The sequence below is a fragment of the Bemisia tabaci genome, chromosome 3 (genome assembly GCF_918797505.1).
Source record: "Bemisia tabaci chromosome 3, PGI_BMITA_v3".
Classification (NCBI taxonomy): domain Eukaryota; kingdom Metazoa; phylum Arthropoda; class Insecta; order Hemiptera; family Aleyrodidae; genus Bemisia; species Bemisia tabaci.
In genome coordinates, this window is record NC_092795.1 from 39,950,320 (window position 1) to 39,977,807 (window position 27,488).

At 38.9% G+C, this 27,488-nt stretch overlaps 1 protein-coding gene across 1 annotated transcript in view; it reads right to left on the bottom strand.

The window, feature by feature from the left end:
• The window catches only part of Rh50 (Rhesus blood group-associated glycoprotein Rh50), a 184,489-nt gene extending 157,594 nt beyond the window's left edge, over positions 1–26,895 (bottom strand). The window contains exon 1 of the mRNA XM_072298345.1: positions 26,769–26,895. Coding sequence (XP_072154446.1) covers positions 26,769–26,861 — 93 coding nt within the window. The 5' untranslated portion in view covers positions 26,862–26,895. The remainder of the gene's footprint in view (positions 1–26,768) is intronic.
• Positions 26,896–27,488: the final 593 nt, after the last annotated feature.

The window sequence follows — 27,488 nt, forward strand, 5'->3', positions numbered from 1 at the left end:
TGGCCGAGTATTGGCTAACGATTTGTCCACCAGAATGCTTGCGGGTGAGCCTAACAACAACTCCACTACGGTTCAAGATCCTATCCCTGCTGCCACTCAATCTCAAAATCCCACGGCAACGCCCGATTCAACTTCTCCTTCCTCGGCCAGACCCTCTCAAAATTTAGAATGCCCAAATTCTTCAACACGACCCAAAACGATGGCGGAATTTTATGGGAAACCAAATCCCAAATATGTCTACGTACCGCCAGGACACGACCCCCCTAAAAGTTGGGACGATGTCACCTTTTACTATTAAGCATCATCGTTTTAAAATTCAATTTATAAATTCAACGTTCTGAAAATGCTCCGTATTGCCATGTTTTTCCGACTTTCCTTTTCCTTAATCCGTTCCCTTTATTCTGGTTGGTCTTTCAGAAGTCGACTAGGGAGCGAGTCATCGGCCTTTTTTTGGAAATGGCCACGTGCATCAGTTGTAGAAGAACGACCACGGGCCCATTCTGGAGTTGCAAACGAGACCATGTGCAATGCACGGTTTGTCAAGGTCGAGACACAAGGAGGAGGTGTCCTCTATGTCGCAATATGCTAAAACGAAACAGGATGCTCGATCGTGTAGAAAAGGCAATCTTTGACGAAATCAAGATTTTTCCCGGTCCTCATGAAGATCAGCCTTGAATCAACAGTTCAGAACTTCGAGGAAGTTCAGGGGGGCCAAAATGAAGCGGGTCCCCCTTGGTTGCTATAGTTACAAAATTTTCAGTCTTAATCTCTGTCTACCCTTTTCCTGTACTAAAAATTATCTCCGTTATAAAAAAGCTCAATCTTTAAAAATCTTCCTTTGTCTTTTTACATCTACACTTTTCTACAAAAATAAAAAGGTAAAAAACTACAAAATCAACTAGTTAAAGTCTTTCAAAATTTCATTTCCTTTTATTAATTATTTGTTATTCTGTTCAATCCAATGCAGCATTATAAGCACCAGCACCAGCAGCGGAGGGACCGCGCATACGTGGTATTTTCAAGCATTTAATCTTATTTCATTAATGTTATACAGATATTCCTGACGACGGGCGGCCGGTGGCTCGGCCGCAAATTATAGATATAATTAAAAAAAAGTACCCCAAAATAGGCGAAGACGTAAGTATCACCTACTCTCTTCAGGAATTATTGATTATGTTCTATTTTTCATTGCCGCCGGGTTACAATAGTCAGTGGGATCTTCTCATCATCTCTCACTGGTATGGATGTCGGGGTGCACCTTATTTTTGAGCTTCTCGAAATCCGAAAAGCGCTACTTATAAAAGGTTTCTCCCGCGTGGTTTTTGAAAATTTCTACAATTTTAATTTTAACCCACCTCTCATGGGGCAAAAAGGGCGTAAGTGCAAAGTTTGAATTTAAAGAACAATAAGGTGTCATTGTGCAGTTGGAATCACAAATTACGGCTCTATGGACTAAAATTTTGTCCGTATTGCCGTATCGTGCATTTTAAAGGCCTAAATGCCCTCTGAAAAATATTGGCTGCGCCGCGCCGCGCCGCCGCACAGTGCCCGGTGCCGGCCGCTTGCACGTGCAGATCGCATACGCATACTTATACCTCACGCCATATTCATTTAACAAGCAAAATGTCCTATAGAGAAAGTGAGACACATTTCAATGCATTATGTACACCAGGTTGACGAAGTGGCAGGTTTCCACGGTGAGAATTTTTCGTGGAGAAATTTTCCATGGTAACATTTTCCGTGGTGCTTTCCGTGGAGAAATTTTCCATGGAAAAATTTTCCGTGCCCAATTTTACGTGGAGAAATTTTCCAAGGGAAACACCACGGAATTCCATGAACAATTTTTAGCAGGGTAATTAGATCTATTTTATCTGAACACTCCAAGAGAAAATATCCAAAAGTCTTCTCAGAAATATATGTTTCATACGCGGAAACTTTGCAACTCTTGAAAGTTCAGACGGCGTTTTTCCTCAGCACAACAGTATTATATGGTGAGTGCCGTTCGCTATGATGGTGTGGATTTCACTCCGAATGCATATCACTCGGGTTCTTTGGAGTCACATGGATTCCGGAATGAGGTATAAACCTAATTTCACTTCGAGATTTTTAACAATGTAAGGAAACACACCGTATGTGTATTTACATGTTGCAACATTTCACCTCATTGAACGAAAAATTCCCAGTAAACTTGTTTTTTGCTATAATGTGTTTGTTTTACATGGTAAGTTTGTAGGCTCCTCAATCCCCCGATGGATGCTATTCCATGGGGCTCTTAGTCTTTTTTTCAATTTGCATTCGCTCAATTGGCAAGGTAAATATCATACATCAACTCAACCAAACTAAACTGATTGTTAACAAAAATAAAATGATTTAATATTACGCGGATGAAAGTGTACGAGCAAAAAAACTCTTGAAGGATAAGCGACTCACATACAGCATAATTTTAACAATTTTTTCCGGAGGAAAACAACATCCACATTGAAATGAAACAAATTAACAAGTACCTAAAATGTATCGTTTTTGTCATCACTTTACATTGCAGACAAGATAGAAGAGGAAATATACGCATATGTGAAGATTATTAGAAAAACAAGAGCTGTTGATGACGCTTTTAATACACACATTACGTAAAATCAATTAGGTTGGTTTAGAAGCTTTCCACGGTCACTAAAGCTTCATGTCATTCCGCTCGATTTGATGAAGGAATAATACAGATTGCCAAGTTGAATATGCCAAAATTCGCCAGTGACCGCGAGTTCAGTGACTCCGGGTGAATTTGGATATGTCATGACGTACAATTAACCAATCCTCAGCCGCTGATGCTACGAAACTGAATCGATTTACATTGCAGGATTGACATTGCAGCGCCAGTTAATGATAACAGTGAACTCGACCGTCTCTATTGCCTAATTGCAGTTATGTCGCGCAAAGCGGCCACATTACACATGCTTACTGGTGGCATCCGTTTACATTACGTGTGGATCGCCTTATAACAAGATGTATCCCATTCTCAATCTCAAGTGGAGGGCACATCGCCATGACTGGCGCAAATTCATAGCAGGAAAAAAAATCTTGATTACTACGTAGTACAGATTTGCCTCAACTTACTTGATAGGTTGAAATACACGTAAGTTGATCGCTTGGTAATCAGTTTGTTACATTATGTTTTTTCATTTTTGTCAATTATTTACACTTTCCTTCTTTCTCTCTTGCTCAGTCATGCACTGTGATAAGTTTTTATAGGATTGCAGTTCATTTTTTGTAATTTTCTTAATACACTGAAAATTGAGAAAATTTACTTTGAAATGCATACTTAATGAATGTAATTAAACAGTTTAAGCGTGGTCCAGCTATGGCTCCTCCTTATAAATTGGATTGCGTTTCGCAAAACGTAACTAAGAGCATCCCAATGCCGCTAATATTAAGCCAATCTTTTTACCTTGCAACTATGAACTGATCATCGAAACATCTACTATCTTTACTCCGAATAAACCGTGTATTCAAGACGAAAATTATCATCGCAATTTTATTTTTTGGCATGATGCAGGTAAGTCTATTGCGAAGAATGCAAGATGCACAATCCAAGCGAAATTAGAAAACTCTCGGTTCCTTTGTGCAAAATGCAGTCCGATTATTGTCTGTGCCTTTTACGCATCTTTTCATTGAGTGTAATATCAAACTAAATTAACGACACATAAGCCGTCCTATTTTACTTACTGTTCACTCGGGCAACGCAGATAGGCTGTGGAGACAAATCCTAGCGTTGGACTTTCGGCTTAGTTGACAGTCATACGCTTGATACCCCACTGAGTCTACGACAGCACGCATAGCGACACGGTTGACGGTGACAATGAGAGCCTGCGTGCTTGGTGACCCATAACTAGACAAAATATACTGAATTGCCAGGCAAGCACATCTCAGAACACGGCGTTGGCAAATTTGCTTTACCGGAATCGCTTCGGGTAATGCGTAGTATCAGCCACGAAGAAAAGCTAACCATTGCTCTGGATTTTTACATACTGAGATAAAGTAGAAAGCCTTTAGTTGGTGAACTCTTCATTCTAACCCCATTATTACACGATACCTGGATACAAAGGATACCCTTTAAATGAAAGACTCCACGTTCTAACCCGGACAAGGATAGCTGATCACTTATCAGACTTGAGAATCAGTCATGTGCAAAAAGTGTAGTAGGTTATACATAAATAAGGAGTGTCACTACCCGGACCCAGAAACCACATCCATTCAGAGCATTGAGTCTCTGGCTGCAAAGTGCATAAAGCCACACACTATGGGGATCATGCACGGATCTTATTCAAAGAAATTGAGATCATCATCCAGTCAGATCATAGTAAGTTATTGTTATCTTAAAAATTCATCCGCAAATAGCTATGTGCAAGAGGGTGAGAGGATCCGCGAAAAGATTGAAGTATTTTCAGCACCCAGTTCTGTCTTTAGAGGTATACCGCGCTCTACCATCGAATTTTCGTATGTTTGTGCCATTTATAACTATTTGCCCTCTGCTCTCACCGCCATCAGGAGAGGAGTGATTCAAATAATAGAGAGACTGCATTTTTAATGCTTCAGATGGGAACCACCAAATATTGTTCAAGAAATCGTCGAGAAAAAAAAACTACAGCGTAAAATAGTCACGCTTCAGGGCTACGATTGAAGAGATTGGAATGCCATTAATATAGGGCTTGGTATGAAGAAAATTCGTAAAGAATTGTCTCTCCCACAACCGTGCTAAGGAAGAACGCCGTATGAACCAAATTTCGATTGATAAAACACGAATTTCCTAATAAACTTATGAATATTTCTTCTCCAATTTTTCAGATAATATCGTTCACAATTTCACATAAAGTTCCTGAAAATTTCTTGAAAAAATATTCATAACTTTCCTCAAGAGTAAGCAATTTAATGAAGAAATGAAGGAAAAACGCCGTATGAACCAAATTTCGATTGATAAAACACGAATTTCCTAATAAACTTATGAATATTTCTTCTCCAATTTTTCAGATAATATCGTTCACAATTTCACCTAAAGTTCCTGAAAATTTCTTGGAAAAATATTCATAACTTTCCTCGAGAGTAAGCAATTTAATGAAGAAATGAAGGAAAAACGATCGCCATCGATCTATTTTAGGGAGGGGCTCTCATACAGGGTCAATATTTCTTTTCGAGGGAAAGCATGAGCAGCGAGAAAACTGAAACTTTCATTGTTCTCTCACGTAAACGTAAAGAAAAGTAGAACGAGAAAAAGGGAAATCCTCCAAGACTAATCAGATCAGTCAGGCCAGAGGTGAGTCAACGGGTGCTTCACATGGCACCCTAGTAGAATCTTATAGGCAATCTGTTTCTGAGCTCAATTAAACTTCAAGTCCATTTGAACAGAATGCCTCTCTTCCTACCGCAGGAAATTGGTTGCCAAAGAAAAGATTATAGACGATAGCATTGATAATTTTGACTAAAGATCCCATTTGAGGTCTAAATTGAGAAAACACATTAGTCTTCTTGTGTAGTGGGGGATTGGGAATTCCAAAAGAAAGCAACCGATTTTTTTCTTAGATTTAGAGAAAAAAGCACATGTGATATAACAAAAGTTAACTTTTCAGAGGCACAATTTGAAAATCCACAATCCGCAAAAAAGAGGGTTGGTGCGGTTGACTATCCTAACTAACATATCAACTGACGGCGTTTGAATCGTCAAAATGAAGCAAATTTATTGTTAAAGTCGCAGGAAAACTGGGGGTATACCTGATCTATAGAACGTAGAACCTAAAGATTGAAAAAAAATTGACAGGTGACTACCCTTAAATCTCCTGTAATTGAAGCGTTAACCATAACCATCCACTGGAAAAAAACATTAGATTTTGAGTCCAGACTCTTAAAAACATCGACAGGAAAAAGTACTCTTGATTCAATCAGAATCTAGCTAAAATCAAGAACCAAGCCTCTTAATTTAAGCGGATTTCGTTATGATTCAAGCAAAAATCTGATTGAATCAAAAGTATTTTTTCTTGTCAATGTTTTCAAGAGTCTGGACTCTAGATCCAATGTGTTTTTTTTTTTCCAGTGCACGGGGCCTCCCTACCGGAAGTAGCTGTATTTTTTAAAAAAAAAAAGAATGATGACGTTTAAGGCCCTGAAGGCTGAATAGTTGACAAGCTTAAACTGAAGCTGAATAGCAGGTGAAATCGACAACCACGTCACGAGGGAGGGTTCCGACGCATCACGGCAGGTTGACTTTCAAAGGTCAGTTCACACCTGGCGTTCCGGGCGCAGCGCTGCTTGATGCGGTGCAGACAGCATGCCAGATGCGCGCGGCATTCACTCGTCCCTGCGAATCAACAAACGGAGTCCGCCACGCAGGGATGAGTCCCATTCAGTTTTCGCCACGCGGCAAATATTTATACATTTGAATAACCAATCCTCCCTCCGGGAACGAGTCTTCCCTCCCCGGATTAAGCCCGTCGCTTTTAGTCAAGTAGGGATTTCGTGCTGCAGGAATTCCCCCGTTGTCGAATCTACTTTTTCATCAGGAATGTATGGACTGAGGCGTGAAAAGCAGCGGCGTGGCTTGAGGAATCGATTATTGGTATTTCTCCATTTGAAGCTGTAGTAAGAATCGATTATCAAGGTGTTCGTACCGAACACCTTGATAATCGAGCCTTTACCATAGATTTAAACGGCGTATCAATCAATATATCGCAACGCACGCCACGCTACTGATGAAAAGCTCAATAGTCACGTAAGTCGTCATGTCTTCCACGCTGACACCACTTGGAATATGTATAGTCGTATCGATGTTAAAGATTTAGTGTCATTTTTTTATTTGATGCGCGGAAAACTACCAAACGTTATTTCTTGAAAACTCGATAATTTTTATTTTCCGTGTTATAATTATTCTGAGGAATTCCCCGAGACAAAAAATCTCGGAGAAGATGTAAAAAAGTGTATGAAAATTCCATCAAAACCACAGGTTCAGTCTTTTTAAAAAATAAAGTACATTGTATCGATAGTGAAACTGCGTGACTCGGGTTGCAGCGTTGCAGACTTTCTGGCATACTATCTTTCTACGTGGAAAAAAAACCGAACGCCATTTCTTGAAAACTGAATGGTTTTCATTTTCTGTGTGATAATAATCTATGAACAATTCAAGCCATAATGTCGGTTGGGTCTCCTTCTAAAAATACGAGGGTATGAGTGAAGATTTTGAAACCCTGCAACCGACATAAGCATATTTGCAAATTTACCGTCGATGTTACGTCATAATAAGCCGAAGTGTCCGATTAGGAAAAAATGCGCTTGTTGCTCAGGTGAACTTTCATTCCTTTCTCGATTATACTTTTAACGGATGCGATAAGTGTACTACTGTACTTGACTAAAAATACGCCAGAGAAAGGATGTGCATAATGTCAAACTTGCCTGCTATTTCACCAATCACTGTTATGCGGTCAAATTTCTGAAAGCAAAGCTATTTGTAGCGGAGTTGGCAGTTCGGTGTGCCTAACTCCAGAGAGAGTACAAAAAAAAATAACCTTGCAAACTATCTTCCCTGTATTTGTTCCCTGGCCCTCAACCGTTCAAGAGCTGCCGAGTTCAAACAAAATATAGTTGACACAAGGTGATTCGATGGACGCTATATATTTTGTGTCAGAGCAACATGCGACATATCACATTGAGTGGTTCCATTTTTTCAGCCACTCATCATTTTTCTCGAATTTTGAGATCGCAATTCTACTGTCAGGATACTAAGAAATTCACTTACGAATTTTGACAGACAAATTCGACGTAATTAAGACGTGGTTTTTTTAGAGGAAGAATATCGTATTCGAGTGCAGTTTTGATATCAGTATCGAATGCGATATTTTTCCTCTAAAAAAACCACGCCTTTATCACGTTGAATTTGTTTATCAAAATTAGCACGTGAATTCTTTAGTCTCCTGACAACAGAATTGCGATCTCAAAATTCGAGAAAAATGACGAGTAGCTGAAAAAACGGAACGAACCGATGCGATATATCGCATGTCGTTCTGGCCCAAAATATGGCGTCCATCGAGTCCCTTTATACTGAGAGTTGAGACAACCCCTCTTCATGGGGTCACAAAAGGGAATAAAGATTACACAAATTGAAAGTTTTTCGTAATCTTTGATCGGCCCAATCTCGAATTCCTTTCTCCGTTCCTTCTCTCATACCGTTTGTTCCTTGCCGAACCCGTAATTCTTCGGTCCACCCCAGATTTTAATCTTTGCAATTGGTGAAAATGTAATCTTTTCTCCCGTTTGTGACACTGTGGAGGCCTAAACTACGGGAACCAATCAGAAATTATTCACATTGTCTTAACTCTCAGTATAAAGGGACTCTACCTTAAAAGAACGATTTCGCCTATCTCAGTGTAGAGTACCTGTATAGGGAGAGTACCGACAGATCGGTTCATGGAGGGCTTAGGGCCCAAAAGTGCAGCCACCCTTCTAACCAACTTCTAACGCACAAAATTTCACTGCCAGTCTGCAGATTCCAATTCTAACCAAGATGGCCAAGAATGTACAGAAATGAGCGTTCTTCCGCGAAATTGAGTAAATTTATGCAAAAACTGAGTCAAACACGTGCTTAATAAAGGACGGTTCGTAACAATAGTATCAGTAAATCGCTCTGGATAATTGAAATTCATAGGTTGGCTTCCCTTTTGGGCCCTAACTTTATTCGCGGAGGCATCGGTGAAGGCCTGATGGACTTTCGGAGTTTCAGATCTGTCGGTACTCTCCCTATACAGGTACTCTATCTCAATGATATAAAATCAAAAACATTGAATGCTCTTCGGGAACAATAAATATGCTTGAAGCACTCCCAAAATCTGATAATTGCAAGCCGTATGAAACAACAGAGGAACTTTCCTTTGAAACGAAAGAAAAACGCCAAAAAGACATGAGCAACGCTGCGAAGCTTGCTCCATTCCTCATCCTACACGCCTCATTGGTCGGACTCGCATTAAGAATTAAGCGACTGCTTTTGCCGGGGTACGTCTGGATTTCTGTCATCAGATATCCTCCACTGAATCCAGCAACAGCGATGAGATAAATCCATTACCGAACCCTCTATTTTTTAGAGACACAAATTAAAAGAGGTGATAAATGGCAACTCTGAGTCCCAAGGGTAGCACTGGGTACGGACGGGGGTGGAGGGTGGACCCCTTCCCCTTTGTCAAGGCTTAGACATGCGAGGGGAGGGGGGAGGGATAATTCTTCATGTATAAATAATACATACCCGGTAATCACCACGGCAATGCTCTCGATATGCTGATTTTTCTCTCTGCTCTTTTTGTCACACGTGGTCACTGTGAATTGCGGGTTGGAGCAGGTGCATTCCGGTGGTGGGGACATCAGGCAAGTCTTGAAAATTAATCAGAAATTAATGACAGAAAATTGTGCTCATTTTGCGATTAATGGAATAATTGATACATCTAGACATACTTTTTTTGAGTGCACTTCTTGGAACAAAGCTAGAGAGGAGGTAGAAAAGACATTAGAAACTAGAATTATATCTAAGAAATATTATATATAAAATGTTAGAAAGTAAAGAAAAATGGAGCTCTGTAAACATGTAGATTTAAAAGCAGTACATTATTGGGAAGAACAAAATTTCGACCGCGAGTGTGTTGCCTCGCGAGTGCGTCGGCGATTGATGGGATTGAGGAGAGACAATCAGTGGGGAAACACATAAAAGATTTTGTGCGTGCGATGATGGTATTTCACAGGAGACAAAGAGCGTGATAATGTACCGCGGACATCGCCGTTGTTTTATCTAACAGGCTATTTTTCACCCGAACTTCAACAGCAGGGTTAGAAGGAAATGAAGATTCACCTCCAAGAGAGTGGTGCGCTTCATTAGCATTCAGGACATTCTGAATGCCTTTGCCTGTTTCTTATGTTTTATAAGATTTAGTTAAGCTTTATTTTCATATTTCAGGTAGTAAAATGTCGGAAAGTAGGAACGAACGATCAGCAATGCGGCGTGCGATTCAACATCAGCATTCATACTCGAAAAGACACCATCAATGTGGACTGCCTCAGAAGAATATCCGGCCGCAAGCCAAGAATTTCAAAAAGTATTGCACTCTGATTGAAATCACTCCGAACGACCCCAAGTCCCGAAAGTACTTGAGAACTTCCATAAATTTAAGCGTACTCGCAGGAACGGTCGTCCGAAGGGTTTTATCCGCTCCCATCACGTGATACCGTCAGTGCCTTGATTCAGACGCGTGATTTTCTGACCTTGTTCACGTATTTCGAGTGTGTTAACGAACCTTTCGAACTCATCCGGTTATGTAGCGATTTTGACTTCAATCTAGTTGAAGCATGCGAGGCTTACCTTAGCGAACTGGCCGCCGAGGATGTTCCAGTCGGATTTGAGTGACGACCGCCAAACGATGGAGCTGTCGGCATTACATTTAAGCAGTATGCAGAATATGCAAGGTGCGTATTGTGAATATGACACCGATGGTTTTACGTCTGATTTAGTCGACGATGTTACCGAGGTCCAGCCACCGTGGGTTAGTTTCCTTCGACTACCAACTCAGGACGCTGAAATGGATCCCGAAAGTGCGTCCCCTCCTCCTGCAGCGTCTGAACGTATGGATGCAGATGACGATGATGGTCATGAAGAAGTCACTGCTGAGCTCGAATGGGTCACTAAACCTTGTTTATTTTATTGAATATTCTGAAAGTACAATGTGATTAGATAACGTGGTGATTTTTTCGCATTTTTATGGAGCCGAAATCGCGGAGAAACCCGCTTTTGAAAAATCTAAAAACTGCAAGACATTTCAAACGCACCCGAATGGCGGGAAACTGACGGTGTTGACGCACTGCGGTAGTCATATCGCAATCTTCTCTCATTTTCCTCTGATGTTTGTTAAAATAAAAACGTGTTTCAATATGGAATTGTTGCTCGTTTATTACAGCTAACATATGAATGAGATTCAAGTCTTGAATTCAAAAGATATAATTTCGACTTTCGTATTGTTTTCATCTACGAAGAGTAGATAGACATTTGACGGAAGTCGTGGAAATCCGTGCCCGCTTCTGATTGGTGCCGGATGACATCAAGTGAAGTCAAGATGGCTGAATGCCGATAGCAAGTGTTTTGTTACTCTCCTGACAACTTTATTTGAACAATTAACTGAGTCAATTTCTTGTGTTTTTACTTTTTTCATATAAAAGTGCTACGTTTTTTGCTTGTTCTAAGTGATCGTTTTTGGCATTTTATCGGCAGCTGACTGTGAATTTTTTGTCCCTAAGTGTTATCGGCAACCTAACCTCAAAATGTTGTCCTAAAACTTCCTCGCTCTACACTGTGTTGCCGATCAACTATCAAAAATTTGACCTTGAAATCAGCTGATAGAACTAACAAGAGGCAAAATGGTCCGGTCTCGTGTGACCAGCATCCTAGCGGCGACCGGAGCGCCACATCCACCAGCGCAATCCACCGAGAATCAGTACGCTCTGAGATCCACAAACAGCAACCAACTCTCCCGTTTGAGCTCGCCACCGTCAATGCAATTGTCTCAACCGAACCCAAACAAGACTCCAAAAATCAGCTCTAGGACAAAGATAACAGTCAAGGCAATGCGGCAGTCTCCTGTCGGCTCAAATAGTCGCTCATCAATAAATAAGGCCGAGATCCAACCACACATCTCTACTATGATGCCAAACCATGCAGAGAAAATTTCCACCACAAAATCAACGAAAACAGCAAAACCTAAGAAGAAAAATGCCTCTCCCACTGACACCCGGGCAAACGCTGACTCTCCAAATTATGCTACGACAGGCGTTCAGACGGATCCGGAACTGGATCTACAATGCCAGCGCGACTCCTTGATTGAAAACAATTGTACCCTTAGAAATAATAATAATTGCATTACAAAAATAAACAAAAAATTAGGTAATGAAATAAAGGTATTAAATGAGAAAGTTGATGAATTGAAAAAAGATATTCTGAATAAGGAAGTATTGAACCAAAAACTTGAAGAGGAAATCAGAGAGTTAAATACTAGAATCAAAAAACTAATTACAAAAAATGCAATCTTAGCTGATAGCCTCACAAATGGTAACTTTAGTCCTAACAGTGTATCCACCATAAATTGTTTTGAACTATCCACCCAGTCTGGAGTTACACTTCCTCACTATGACGGAGAAAATATAGTTTTAAAAGATGATCTTAATCCCAATTTTAGTTCTAATAGCTGCCAAAAGTCGAAGAAAAAAGTCTTGATTCTTTCTGATTCACACGGTAGAAATTTAGCTCAAATGCTAAAAAATAGACTAGGAAGTAATCAACACTTTGAAACTCATTCAATTTTTAAACCAAATGCCCTTTTCAAAAATGTCATTGAAGACATTGGAAATTTAACCAAGGGCTTCACGAAGAATGATTTTGTATTTGTAATCGCTGGTTCTAATGACTTATTTTACCATTATGAAAGCCCTAAATATGACTTGTTTACTGAATTGTGTAAAGCAGCACGCCTCACTTCCCATACAAATCTTGTAATTCCTAAACTATTTCATAGGTTCGATGTTCCCAATTATGTAGCAATTACTTTTAAAAGATTTTACGACCAGCTCATATTAAGAGCAACAAAAATGTATAATCATGTGTCAGAAATTGACTTTGACTATCTTAGTCGCAGCCATTTTACTTTCCGAGGACTTCACTTGAATACCAGGGGTAAGCAAGAAATTGTTAAACTAATCCATGACAGGGTACTAGAAACTTTGGTCACAAAATCTTTAAACTAGAGCTTAATGACGAAACTACACAAATGGATGTAGCTGATTCAAATAAGAGCTTGAATTACACAAAAACAGAGGGCGCTCACCTTAAACTGTACTATCAAAATACCCAATATATTTCAAATAAAATCGATCTATTAAATGACTTCCTACAAGAGATTAACCCTGACATCCTATGTCTTGTTGAGCATGGACTAAAGTCACATGAAATAGCGCAATTAAAAATTAGTGATAACTATAGAATTGTATCTAATTATTGCAGAACTAAACACAAAAGTGGAGGTGCATTAATTCTTGCTAAAGAAGAACTAAGAATTGAAATAGAAAGTAAATGGTCGGCCAAATGTACAAACGAAATGGACATAGAAATTACATCTTGCATTGTGAAGGGTCTCAAATTTAAATTGTGCATAATTGTAATATATAGGTCCCCAAATGGAAACTTAACAGTATTTTTCGAAAAGTTAACTGAATTGCTAACCCTTGTAGATCCAAATGTTAAAACAATAGTAGTAGGAGATTTCAACATTGACTTACTCGTTGATGATCATAATTCGAAATCATTAATAAATACAATGATAGAAAATAACTTACGACAGCAAGTTTTCATACCCACAAGAGTAACTGAATCAACGAGCACTCTGATTGACAACCTATTCACTAATTTACAGAGGAAAGATTTTAAAATTGAAGTAGTGGACAGCGCATTATCTGACCATTATGGAATTGAACTCAATGTATTAAAAGATTTAGGATGCAGAAAAAAAGAAAATAGAGGATATTTTGTGAGAAAATATAATGAGAATATACACATGTTCAGAGCAAATCTAATAGATCTAAGTAAAAGCAGAACAAATGAAGATATTAATTCATTTATTCAAAAAATTTCTTATCAACACAATCTGTATTTTCCCTCCAAATTCAAGAAAGCGCCAACAACGTTAAATAATGTAATCAAACCAAATATTAGAGCCAATCACTATAGAATTGTTAAAGAAATTACGGAAGAAATGAAAAATTTAAGGAAAATCACAAAAAACGTTCAAAATTTCCAAAATGAAAAATATGCTGAGCTCAAAAATAAACTCAAAGAACAGAAGCGTGCCTACAAGTTAATGATATTAAACGAGAAATCAAATAAGGTAACAAACATACTAAAAAATTCTACAAATATTTCTAAAACTACCTGGAACATTGTAAATTCTAATAAATCCTCAAAATACAAAGCATGTACGATTGATGAACTATATTACAAGGGAAAAGTTGTAATTGGTATAGAGCAAATCACAGAAGTACTAAATGATCACTTTGTTGCTATTCTAAATAGGAACTCCAACATTAAAATTGACTTTAATAACTTTGACTATTTAAAATCGCATGACAATGTACTTTATATCAATCCAATCACAGTGGAAGAAGTAGAAAAGTCAATCGATAAGCTAAAAAATAAAAAATCTGAAAGCCATGAAGGTATTAGCAACTATTTTCTAAAACTAATAAAGTACGAAATAAGCCCACTCTTAACCAAGTACATTAACCACTCAATCATAGAATGCGAATTCCCAGATTGCCTGAAAGAAATCAAAGTAATACCTCTGTGGAAAGACAGTGATCCCACCAACCCAGGAAACTACAGACCATTATCAATTGTATCGCCAATCTCAAAAATTTATGAGATGTCCGTAGTACAGCAAATTAATAAATTCCTTAAAATAAATAATTTACTCTGTGATAATCAGTATGGATTCAGGGAGAAACTAAGTACTGAAGCGGCCATACTTAGATGCTATGAAGCAATCATCAGCACAAAGAAAAAAAACCCTGTTGTTGTAATCGCTATAGACATAAGTAAAGCATTTGATTCGGTAAATCATGATATCCTAATGTTCAAACTAAAAAAGATGGGATTTGGAAAAGAAGCTCTTAAATGGATAAAAAGCTTTATGTCACAAAGAAAACAATATGTCCATATGAGGAAAAGCAATAAGAAATATAACTCAATAAGTAGAATGATCTATGGAGGCATCGCGCAAGGATCAATGATAGGGCCACTACTATTTATTCTGTTCATTAATGATTTAGCTATATTTTTAAAAGTAAAAGTTAAATCTCTCTTAAAATCATTTTTTGACCTTCTATTGTTCGCTGATGACATCCTCATAATTCTAAGCAATATCATACTGGAAAATCTGGAAATTGATACATTTACTGTCATGAGTTATTTTAGCCAATGGTGTAAGATCAACCTTTTTAATGTAAACACGAGTAAATCGAAATTTTTGCTTTTTAATGTAAATAATGAACTGATCAAGGACTTCCAAGTGCTACTAGATGATGAGCAAATGGAAAGAGTAGCCGCTGCAAAATATTTAGGTATTTTGTTAGATGATACTCTTAAATTCAATGACCATGTTGACATCATGTGTAAAAAGCTGCATGGCGCTATTTTTGTGTTGAGAGTCCTATCAAGATTTTGCGACATGAATCTGTTAATGGTAGTGTATCATTCTCTTTTCCTATCTCACATACTATATTGTATCAATGCCTGGTCAACTTGCAATAATAAAAAGATCGAGAAATTATTCATAACTCAAAAAAAAGCTATTAGAACTATGCTTAAATTAAAGCCTACAGAATCTTGCAAGGAACATTTTAAAAAATTACAAATCTTAACTGTTCCAGCATTGATCATATACTCATCTTTGAAATTATACAACAACAAGAAACTACAGGAATCGAGAGTGGTGCACAACCACAACACCAGAAACAGAACAGAAAGTCTAATCATAAAAATTAATAAAACAGCGGCTCGAGGCCATAACTTTTTCTCTAAACTACCATCAAACATAAGGAAAAAAATTAAAGATGAGCCCCGAAGCCACAATGCCCTGGTCAGACATTATCTAATTGAGGAATGTCCATATTCAATCAACGATTTTTTAAAGGGGACAGGTTGATATCATTGTCTTTTTTTTTTTTTTTTTTTTTTATATATACATATATTTATTCTTGTTTCTTGTTTAGAAAAATTCGACGCATTTGTAGAAGCCATGTGCAAGCCAAAACAAATAAAGATATATTATTATCATTCGGCGCGGCGCGAAACCGGGGCGTTTTAAATTTGCGTGTAAATTGAGCGATTTAAACTGCGCATTTCTCGGTTATTGAGTTACTTGTTCGCGTTTGTAATGTGTGCATCGTGTTCTACGCGTCGTTTTCCTTCAGAAAACTATATTCGCAAGTCAAAATTCGTTCATGGTTTAGTGACCCATTGATAAGAAAGCCTCTGAATCGGCCACGAGTACTACAGTGGAAGCAGATGGATGCGATGTTTTCTGTAGTAACACGCAATGATCAAGTCGTGTTCAGGAATCCACTCACATCTCCACGCGGCAAAAAGCGGAAAGCCAACGAGATCAGCGATAAAGCGATTCGAGCACGATGGAACTTTCCTAAAATTTTCGCTGATAAATATTATTCATCTGAAAAAAGGAATTATTGAGAATTAGGACTGTCTTTACAAGGTCGTATTTTAACGGGGATCAACGAGACCAATTTAAAATCGGCAATTTTTCACTTCGAATTTTCCAAGAACTAATGATGACGCCCGGATAAAACTTTTGAACTGCATTATAATTGTAAATTACAAAACTGCATCTAATGTAACCCATACTGTGAATGTGGAACATTATGAGCTAGATGAAATACCAATAAAAAACTGAAAGACCCGAAAAGTATAACCTCGGATTTTTTGTATTTCCGCCGCAAGGGAGGAAAAGCAATTCCGAAGTCCCGCAGCAAAAAGTTCCGAGAGTCAGAGCTGTCTTTCTGGGCTCTAGGTTAATTAAAACATATGGGCAAGAGAGTTAAAAATATTGAAAAGTAGGAAACCTCCAGGCAAATTAATGGCATCAAATGAATTTATGAGCTTTTTTGTCTGCTTTCATACTATTGTGATTTTTACGCTGGAGAGTTTTATTCCTTATTTTCTCTTCAGTGCACAAATTATGTATGAACGATGAATGTAAACCTCAACCTATAAGTACTATATTGTAGGAAATTGCCCTGCTAAAAATGGTGAGTACAAATGAGTAGAAAATCAAAGTTGCATAAATAGAATTTCAATTCATATGAATAGAATATCAACTCACACTTGAAAAAAAACACATTGGATCTAGAGTCCAGACTCTTGAAAACATTGACTGGAAAAAGGACTCTTGATTCAATCAGATTTAGCTTAAATCAAGACCAGCCTCTAATAGAGCGGATTCTCTGATTAAGCTTAAATCAAGAACCAAGCTCATAATTAGAGCGGATTTCTTCTTAATTTAAGCTTAAATCTGATTGAATCAAGATTCCTTTTTCTTGTCAATGTTTTCATGAGTCTGGACTCTAGATCCAATGTGTTTTTTTTTCCAGTGAGGTAATTTTTTCATGACTTTTTTCCGTAAGTCCGGCAAGGAGGAGCCGAGAGCGCGATCATAGGAGTGAATACTAACACAGCGGTGTCCTTTGGTGGGTGGATTCAATTGAGTTATTTCATTATGTTGCTCGGGCTGTGACCCGCGACGGCTCCGTAGGCCCCGCTCGAGAATTATGAATCCCTGTCACAGGAATGCAGCAGAATTAAAAGTTCCTCTCCCTCATTTTCCCGCCACACATGCCAAGAGGCACCAGCCGTGCTCCCGCAATCGGCGTTGCACCATATCGTCACCTTCCAGGCAAAGTCTCACGAGCGCCATGCGACGTTTAAAAATTTCCGCCACCATTTTATTTCTTTACTGAGAAATTGTTGGTTGAATCTGTTGGAAATTTCACTAAATTTTATCGGCAGCACAAAGAAAATTCAGTGAAATTTTCGGACAGCTTCATTGAACAATTTCTCTGTAAAAAAATAAAATGGCAGCGGAAATTTTTAAACGTCGCATGGCGCTTGTGATACTTTGCCTGGAAGGTGACGATATATCGACGGTGAAAGCCGGCAATCACATAACTCGGTTTGCAACGTCGCAGCCTTCCTGTCATACTTCATTTTTTCAACGGAAAACTACTCAACGGCAATTCTTTAAAACAACCGTGACTTTTTTTCCCTGTGCGAAGAAAATTCTGCAAAAACTTCAAGGAATGATGTCAATTTTTTCTCCTTTAAAAAAGTAACACAGACGCGGAGATTTTCAGACACAGAAAACAAGATATGTGATTGCGGACTTACGCCGTCGATATCGGCTTTCAGTGTGGCTCCTATACTACGTGATGGGTCAATTGCGCTGTTCACAGAATCGTGTTTTGATGTTTAATTTTTGTAGATTAGCTAAAGCTTATTTTACAAGATTAGCTGGAAAAGCATTCATTACATTCTCGAGGAATAATTGCAGTGTCTTTCTTTGCCTTTTTCCGAAATACATGACATTCTTATCACCCTTCATTCAACATGGATCATGAATGGTCGCTAAATATATCAAATCCACATCTATTTTGCTATGTTTGTTTCATCAGTATTTTAAGAAAAATAGCAGTCAAAATAGTAGTAGATGAGTCTTCCCTTAAAAATGTTCCTCATTTATAACAAAGCTTTTCAATCAAATATTAAGCGTTCAAATTAGTTAGTTTGCAGTAAGGATACTGTGTGTGCTTGAAGTGAATAAGTTAATAATCGTAGTCTTCATGATAATGTCCTCTTAATTCGATTATGTAATTCATTGTGATGTGGTTCTAATTTTATCATTGAGATTTTGTGCTCCTATATGTAGTTTTAGAATATTTTCTTTTTCCATTATTGCTTTTTGTACTACGTTTTCAGTATCGTTGTGGTACCGAATTACCTTTGTAAATGCACAGTCAAGTTTTTTTGTCGATTTTTTTGTGACATAACGCTCAATTTTTTCTGAGACTTTCTCGTCACTTTGAACACATGACTTGATGCAGGATGGGTGGCCCGTCGGAAATTGCAATAGGGTAAAAAATAAAAGTATGTCATTTATAATCGGTTTTCGAAAAAATTTCAATTTGCATCAAGTATCCTTCCATGGCGTTTTAGACTTGCTATCATATTTACGTAGGTACCCTCATATATTTCCCTTAAATGTTGACACTGTTTTGTAGCCTACAAATGACCGTTTTTATGCAACAATGATACATGTTGTTGCCAATGTGGATTGCTAATGGTTTGTCATGTTGTGCTGACATTATTCCTTCCAATTAATCGCGCTTCAGGAGGACCATTACTTTAGGCTACTTATTTATTCAAACAGCGTTTAAAGAAACACGTTAATCAGGTTTAAGGACTCCTTTTCATGTTGGTTCGCGTGGCCAAAAAACTACATGCTTCAAATTAATGACACGTCATTGGCACAACACCGATTGCTTGAGGCAGACATTTTCGATTGCGGACCGGACTAGAATAATTTGTTACCTCAATCAAAACGGCAATAACGCCGAGCGCGGGTTGAATAAATATTAATCCAAGATTGAGCATTAGCCTGATTGAAAAATTATTTCGTGCTCGTCTCAATTACCTTCCCCTAACCTCTTTTTCATAGTCTCTCGTTCCAGTTATCGCGGAATGTTCAGGGCAAATTGTAATGCACCCCGGTCATTTGACCTGCTTCCTCCACCCATTTCGTTTCAATTTTTCGGTTAATCCTGTTGTTTTGATCGCGACATGTGTTCGATCCCACCAGGATACCCACGTCAACTCTTTTTGTTAGAAATTAGAGGAGTTTTTCCTCTTGTAAACCTTTTAACCCTTTTATGCAAATCGAGCACGATATGCCTGTTGCTCCGGGCTTCTAACAATTGTTTCTGAAGCGGTGTCCCACAGAGGCACGATTTACATCATGGAAATGCGATTAACAATGTAAATGACACCCACTTTCAGAAGGATCTATTCTTGAACGGGTTGTCTCTGAGTGGCAGAAAAAGAGGTTTCCTCTTTTTTCTCAGTCAAGGAAACCGTTGACCGGTATATTATCGACACGCTGCTTAATGATCGCTGGAAACCTATGCATAAGTTCTTATGTAGAGATTGGTATTAACAGCAGGGTTCCCATTCGCGCAGAAATCTACTTGCTTTAAGCTTTGAACACTTTACTTTCTCCAAAAGCAAAGTCAAATGATTACATCCAGCAAATTGGGTTGTAACAGTTTCATTTAACAATACTACAAACATAATAATTATATGATATATTGCAATGTTAAACATCAGCTAATCTGGTTACGTCCCGTATGCTTAAGGCGCGACGTAGATCGTAATTGGTTGATGAGGATTTTCGATAGTGCGATTGGTTATGAATTGATCTTTAGCGCGGGGACATAATCTTATGCCATCGGATTTTGGCATCCCTAAAAATAGAGAAGGTAGATTGTGCAAAAAATAATCGGTTTAGAGGTTTCATGAAGTTAATAACATTATGTTGATAAAAAGTGTGAAAAGCTCTCCCGTTTTGGAGCATTCTGTCGGACTTTAAAATTTCGCATCGAAACCTTTCAAAAAACTTTGGGACCGTGGATAAAGTTTGAGCGCGGGTGCTTACCTAGTTAAATTTTTACAGAGTGAATATAAAATTGATGATGAGTCTGAAAGTAACTGCAATGGATTTTGTCCATTTCTTAGGGAAAAATTGCAAAGTACGTGTTGCTAGAAAAGAAGCGTTTCTTAAGAAAGGTGATAATTAGTTGTCAAAGGATTTGTTGTTTAGGCGTGTCCCGAGGTAGTGAACTTTCTTGATCCCACAGAATATACATGCTCTTCTTCTGAATCTGGGCCTTTTTCAGACCTAAGTGAGAGGCAGAAAAGTCGACGAATTAAAACTCTCACGAACAATTATTCGCTATAGAAACTTTTAAACACACGTAAAACTGGTTTAATACCTTAAATAATTCAGATTGTGCTAAAGTTATCTCAAGTTTAGTGCAAAACCGAGAAAAGGCAAAAGAAAATCTCAACTTCTGCGAAGTAAACGGTGAAAAGGGGAAACTTATGTACGAAAATCGAGCGTTATCAATCAACGAAGCCTTGAATTTGTCCAAACATAAATACCTTCGCGAGGGACTAAAGATTGTTCCATGGAAAACGGCAGCCCGTGTTTCATTCGTCTTATTATCAGATTGAGTTTGCTAAGAACGAGTGCTCTTCCGCTATAGACATTTCTGCGAAAAATGAACTCCAAGCGTTGCGAAACCATACCTGTTGGAGAATTTTTAAGGCAATCGGGGCAGAGAATCAACATTTTACGGAGGAGTTACACTTGATATGCAAATGAGGGATGGATGGCTCCAGCTGGACTGCTTTCAAACAAAAATTTGATAAAGCGAGGCACATAACACAGTAAATCCCAAATTTGAAAATAGTGAAGCCGATAATCCAGCAACCCACCCCTCCCCCCCCCCATTGCCAAACTTTGCCACTTGAGGGTACCGGTACCCATAAAGATGACGTCTGGTCCTTTATCCCCGAGGAAAATCCCCGACCGAGTTCGACCTTCTTTTGTCAACATTTGCGTTTTAAATTCGTGAAGGAGACGGACGAAATGACAAAAACAGAATATGAAAGGGTTCTGGAAGAAAAAGCAACTTGGAAGATACAAAACTTGAGAATGCAACCATTAAACACACTTTCCGTTGCACAATGATAGATGGCAAAGTATGCAATGCACTCGCAAAGTGCATATCGACCTTAAAATGTTATAAATGAGGTGCAACATCAGGAGAATTGAATGATTTAAACAATATCCATGAGAGGGTTATTCAACAAAAATAAGATCAAACATGGATTCTGCGATAAAATACTGCTGGGTTGAGTCACTTTTACCTAAACTTCCGACATGAACTAGAGATGCAGTTGAGAGCGGAGGTAGTCCGTGACTGGACAAACCTCTATTTAATCTCGTGTGCGACAATTGTAGGGATGATGAAAGCGGCGAAAGTTTTCAGTGAGACATTTACGGCTTTTTCTCCGTGCTGCCATAAATCTCAAATGCTCTTTCCTGCGTATGTGAATGATTGTATTTAAGATGATTGTGATGCTATTGTCCATGCCTTCCATCTTCGAGGTGTTGATAAGGTAGACGAAAAGGCAGTGATCATGAAAAAGTATGAAGTTAGAATTTTTCATAAAACATCCGAATAAATAACTCTCACTTGACTGTGGACACCACATGTCATCAGTTTTGCAAAAACATTCCCACACCAAACAGGCAAAATCGAAGGAATAGATAAGGTGATGTATGTGTAGGCCGGATGTAAAACTAACATTAAGTATAATGAAAAGGCGATAAAAATAAAAATATAATGAATAAGTTAATGGAAGTTCAATGATATGTTAGAAGTTGTACGTTTAGTATTAATTCGATGTTCATTTAACTTAAAAAAAAATGAAGGTGACAGGCCGATCGTAAGAAGTTGCCAATGAATCTGCCATGCTAAGGAAGAAAGTCGTAAGAGCCATCAGGCGTTGCCAAATTACCTTTGATAAAACACGGATTTCATTGTAAACTTTGGAATATTTTCCTTCCAAATTTTAAGACAATTTTGTTCGCAATTTCGCCTAAAGTTCCTGAAAACTTCAAGGTAGAATATTAATAACTTTCCTTAAAAATAAACGTTTTATTGAAGGAAATTAGGCAACTCTCGAATGTTCATACGGCGTTCTTCCTTGGCACGGCATAGTATTACTCCGCCGCACGTTCCGATCAAATTCGTTCACATTCCGCACTTTGCCACATTGTCCGATTCAAAAGCCGATCCACCACACAAGGACGACACAAAAAATACACATGTACACTGCCGTGATATGGAAAAACGCCGTATGAACCTTCAGGCGTTGCCAAATTTCCTTTCATAAAACGCGAATTTTCTATTCAACTTATGAATATTTTCCTCCCAATTTTTTTTAGATAATTTTGCTCGCAATTTCACCTAAAGATTATGAAAATTTAAATGCAAAATATTCATAACTTTTCTCAAAAATAAACATTTTATCTAAGTAAATTTGGCAACTTTCGAATCATACGGCGTTCTTCCTTAGCACGACAGTAGAGTCCCATTATACTGAGAATTAAGATAACCCCCTTCAAACAGGAATAAAGATTACACAAATTGAAAGTTTTTCGTACTCTTTGATCGACTCATTCTCAAATTCCTTTCTCCGTTCCTTCTCTCATTCCGGTTGTTCCTTGCCGAACCCGTGATTCCTCGGTCCATCCCAGATTATTATCTTTGCAATTGGTGAACATGTGATCTTTATTTCCGTTTGTGAACTACGGATGCCCAAAATACGGGAACCAATCAGAAATTGATTCAAACTGTCTTAACTCTCAGTATGAAGAGACTCATCACGGCAGTACAGGCGGACCTTTTCCCGCTCTGTCGGTGAGCTGGACTGATCCGAAATATAGAGAACAGATTGCGGAGGAAGCCGGTCAACTTCAGCAATTGAAGCGGCAACGATGCTGGCAGTGATTATTCAGATAGGTATGTAAGTAGCTCAAATAGGGTTGTAACAAATGGAGCCGGATCCCGTGGGGATTCAGGAACAAGGACCAACCCCCGCCTACCCCTGCGCGTCACCCCTCGGAGAGAAGATAGACGCAACTACGCATTACGTATTAATGTGCACAATTCACGGGACACGACCGCTCTCAATTCCAACAGCAGGTCTTTAATCAGCCACGCAGTTTTTTTTTTAACTCTCTAATTCACCCCCCTCCCCCCACCACAGAGCAGGTCCACACTACCCTCGTTTCATCCCTGTCTCATTGCTTCCCTGCAGGGGTTGCGCGTGTTTGTTATGGTCGTCCCTGTCGACAAATTGATTCTCTGATTGTTACAAGCTCGCCGCCGCGCTCGACTCCTCAATCAGACTTTAAACGGTTATGGGGGAAACGATAGACTATTCCTTCATCGAATTTCAATTAGACGCTGTACAATAAAACTCGACACGGGACGCAGGTCAGTCTCATAGAGTAAATAGGGTCGAAATAGGAATGGAAAAGCTGGCTCAACTTTCGAGCATTTTCCACGTCCCGAATTCCATGACTCTTGTGCGGTGCCGGGTCACCTATACGATACACAATCAATTGTTTTCGATACTCGGGTACACGGCTTTGCGACGTAAGCAAACACCAACGACAGTGATTTTTCACAGCGATTTCTGCTTGGAATTGCTCGAGTTCCATGAATTTCATCCGCAATATTGTGTGTTTTGTTTGATAATAATGTTCTGCAGTCATCCTTGCCTACATCGAGACTCTTATTCCGCATGCACCCTTCTGGACGGTTGCTGCGTCAAAGGATGTTCTTCAGCAAGAAGCGCAGGAAAGAACACAGAATTGTTGCCGCATTAGTGACGTTTTTTAATCATTTTATTAAACTTAATATTACATGATAATCAATTGTTTTCGATACTCGGGTACACAGCTTTGCGACATAGACAAACACATGTGACAGTAATTATTCAAAGCTATTTCTGCTTGGAATTGCCCGAGTTGAATGTGTGGGTGCCATATTTTGTGTTCTGTTTAATAAAATGTTAGGTCGTAATCCTCGCCTAATTTGAAACACTTCCACAGCACAATTCTGCAGGGCGGTTGCTCCGTCGAGGGATGTCCTTCAGGGAGAAGAGTAGGAATGAACACATCATTCTTCCTGCATACGTAAGGTTTTCCATCATTGTATTTAGGTTAATATTACATGAGGTTGTCATCTCCAAGAAGAGGAGGAATTGCTTTTGCTTGGGGATGAGAATGGGGTTGATGAAATTCCAGGTACGAAAGACGAATTTTGTGACTGGCGAAAGTGCAATTGCAGCAGAAAACGAGGCGAAATGTAATAGTGACATGAGTGATAGTGAAACAAGGGATATGGTAAATTATGAAATGAAGAAGAAGGTTGTCTAATAATCCGAAGCCCATCCCATCTGGAACTTGTACACAGTATCTTCAAAAGCATGGCTCAAGAGAGCTTTACCAGCCTGACAGCTTTGAAGAGACTTGTTCACTAGAAAAAAAAAAACACATTGGATCTAGAGTCCAGACTCTTAAAAACATCGACAAGAAAAAATACTCTTGATTCAATCGGATTTTTGCTTAAATCAAGAACCAAGCCTCTTCATTTGAGCGGATTTCGTTTTGATTCAAGCAAAAATCCGATTGAATCAGGTGTATTTTTTCTTGTCAATGTTTTCAAGAGTCTGGACTCTACATCCAATGTGTTTTTTTTCCAGTGTTGTAAAAAATATTTTGCAACTAATTCTATGTCAGCTGAGAAATACTACTGTAGCAAATTAATCAGTTGTTCTTTGAGAGTAGTTATTTTGGAGAATCTAAATAAGATTTCGACTCGCTTTTTAAAGTTGATGCGTAACGGGCAAGGCTATGAACTGCATCATTTTCAAGACAAAAGAACGAAACTACTTTTCAGTGTTCTACATTACCAATCTCGAATTGCATTATTGCTAGAAAACTGAAGGGCATTCCTAATTGAAAATTACACAAATTTGTGTTGTGTTTAAGTGCATAAAGCAGCAACATTATGGACAGAAACTGCACGATCATATTCTACTACGAACATTTTTATAGGTTCCATATTACTACTCAGAAATCCAAAAACGATCCTTCGTCTATGAAACGGTGACTTCTGTAGTTCGTTTCGGCTGTTTCTACGTTCCAGTGCAGATTCAAACCGTCGCTGCTCTGACGTAAGGGCGTGTCTTAATTTCCACGTGAGCCCTGTCCTCTGTTTAACTCCACGCCTTTCGGGGCTCATATGTAAACCAGTGGCGTGGCGTGCTTTGCATTATATCGATTGTCATGCGAATTAAACACGTGGTAAAGAATCGATTATTAAGGTGTTCGCTGCGAACACCCTGATTATCGATCCTTTTCCATTAGTTAAATGGCATGACAATCGATATATCGCAAAGCGCGCCACGCCACTGATGTAAACAAAGATGCGCCCTTACGCAGGAGGAGCGACGAAATTGCCTGGTAATCGTGTGCAGACTGCCGCACAGTGGATCGAGTCGATAGGAGAGGTCGGACAAAATTTGAAAACTTTAAAAGCTCATATTACCGTGCTAGGAAAGAACGCCGTATGAACATTCGCGAGTTGGCAAATTGCCCCGGATAAAACATGTATTTCTGAAGAAATTGTGCGTACATTCTTTGAAATTTTCAGACGTTCAAGATAAAATTGCGAACAAAATTGTCTGAAAAAATTGAGGAAAAGATATTCACAATTTTCCTACATAAATTACGTTTTCATTGAAGAAAATATGGCAGCGTCTGAAGGCTCATACGGCGTTCTTCCTTAGCACGGCAGTATAACTCCGGTTATACAAAACTTTGAGGCACGAAAATTGGTTTCCTCGTGAAATTTTCCGGTGAAGGCACTCCTTGAAAAATTAAAACGTCACGAATTAAACATCAAAATTTGCAGTTTAGTCAAGAATTTCAAGTCCGATCTCTCTGATCGACCCGGTCCACTGTGTGCCGTGGGTGCGGTCCGTTGGAGGCTCGAATGGCTCAAAGGCAAAGGGAAGCCAGGCAATACTGCCGTGCTAAGGAAGAACGCCGTACGAACATTCGAGAGTTGCCAAATTTCCCTTGATAAAACTTGAATTTTTGACAACATTGACGCACATTTTTCTATGGAATCTTCAGATATTTTAGATTAAATTGTGTACAAAATAGTCTGAAAATTTTGGAAAAAAATATGCACAATTTCCTCAGTAAATTCGGTTTTTATCGAAGGAAACTTGGCAACTCTCGAATGTTCATACGGCGTTCTTCCTTAGCACGGCAGAATAGCTCCATACGCTCGCCTTCACAATGAGACATCTGTATGCTGAAAGGAACTATGTAGCACGCAAACCCTGCGCGCATAGTTCCTTTCAGCATAAATGTGTCCAATTGCGTCTGAAATTTCGAGGTTCCAACGCGGGTACTGTGACTTGCGAGGGAGGACTCGATACCTACTTGAGTTGGCGGAGGTCCCGGCGAATTCATATCGGACACGCGCGCTCTCGAGAGGAAACCCGCGAGGAGATCGCGGAACCGTTGCACCGACATTGCTGCGCGAGACCTCTCCAGTCCGTTTCAATTGCGGATAGACCCTTCGAGCCAATTAAAAATCAGAGAAAACGCTGCCCCCCGCCCCCCGCGTCCATACACTTTCTCACGGCACTCCAAAGTTGCCGGATCAAATATTCAAGAACACCGAACTCTTCCGAAAGAAGTTTTCGACACGGAAGAAATTGGACGTATATCGTCACCTTCCAGGCAAAGTATCACGAGCGCCATGCGACGTTTAAAAATTTCCGCCGCCATTTTATTTCTTTACTGAGAAATTGTCGGTTGAATCTGTTTGGAAATTTCACTGAATTTTATCGGCGGCACAAAGAAAATTCAGTGAAATTTTCGCGGACAGCTTCGTTGAACAATTTATCTGTAAAAAAATAAAATGGCGGCGGAAATTTTTAAACGTCGCAAGGCGCTTGTGATACTTTGCTTGGAAGGTGACGATATGAGGACTTACATGTAACAATGGCGGATGTGAAAAATTACCTTTTCGAAACGAGTTCAAAAAACTGTTTTGGCATCGAGAAAATTTTGAGGAAATACTTGAGATGTGATCTTCGAGATCTGTACATTGTGTCAGAGCCGAACATATTAGATTTTGGTGTGAACAAAACAGTT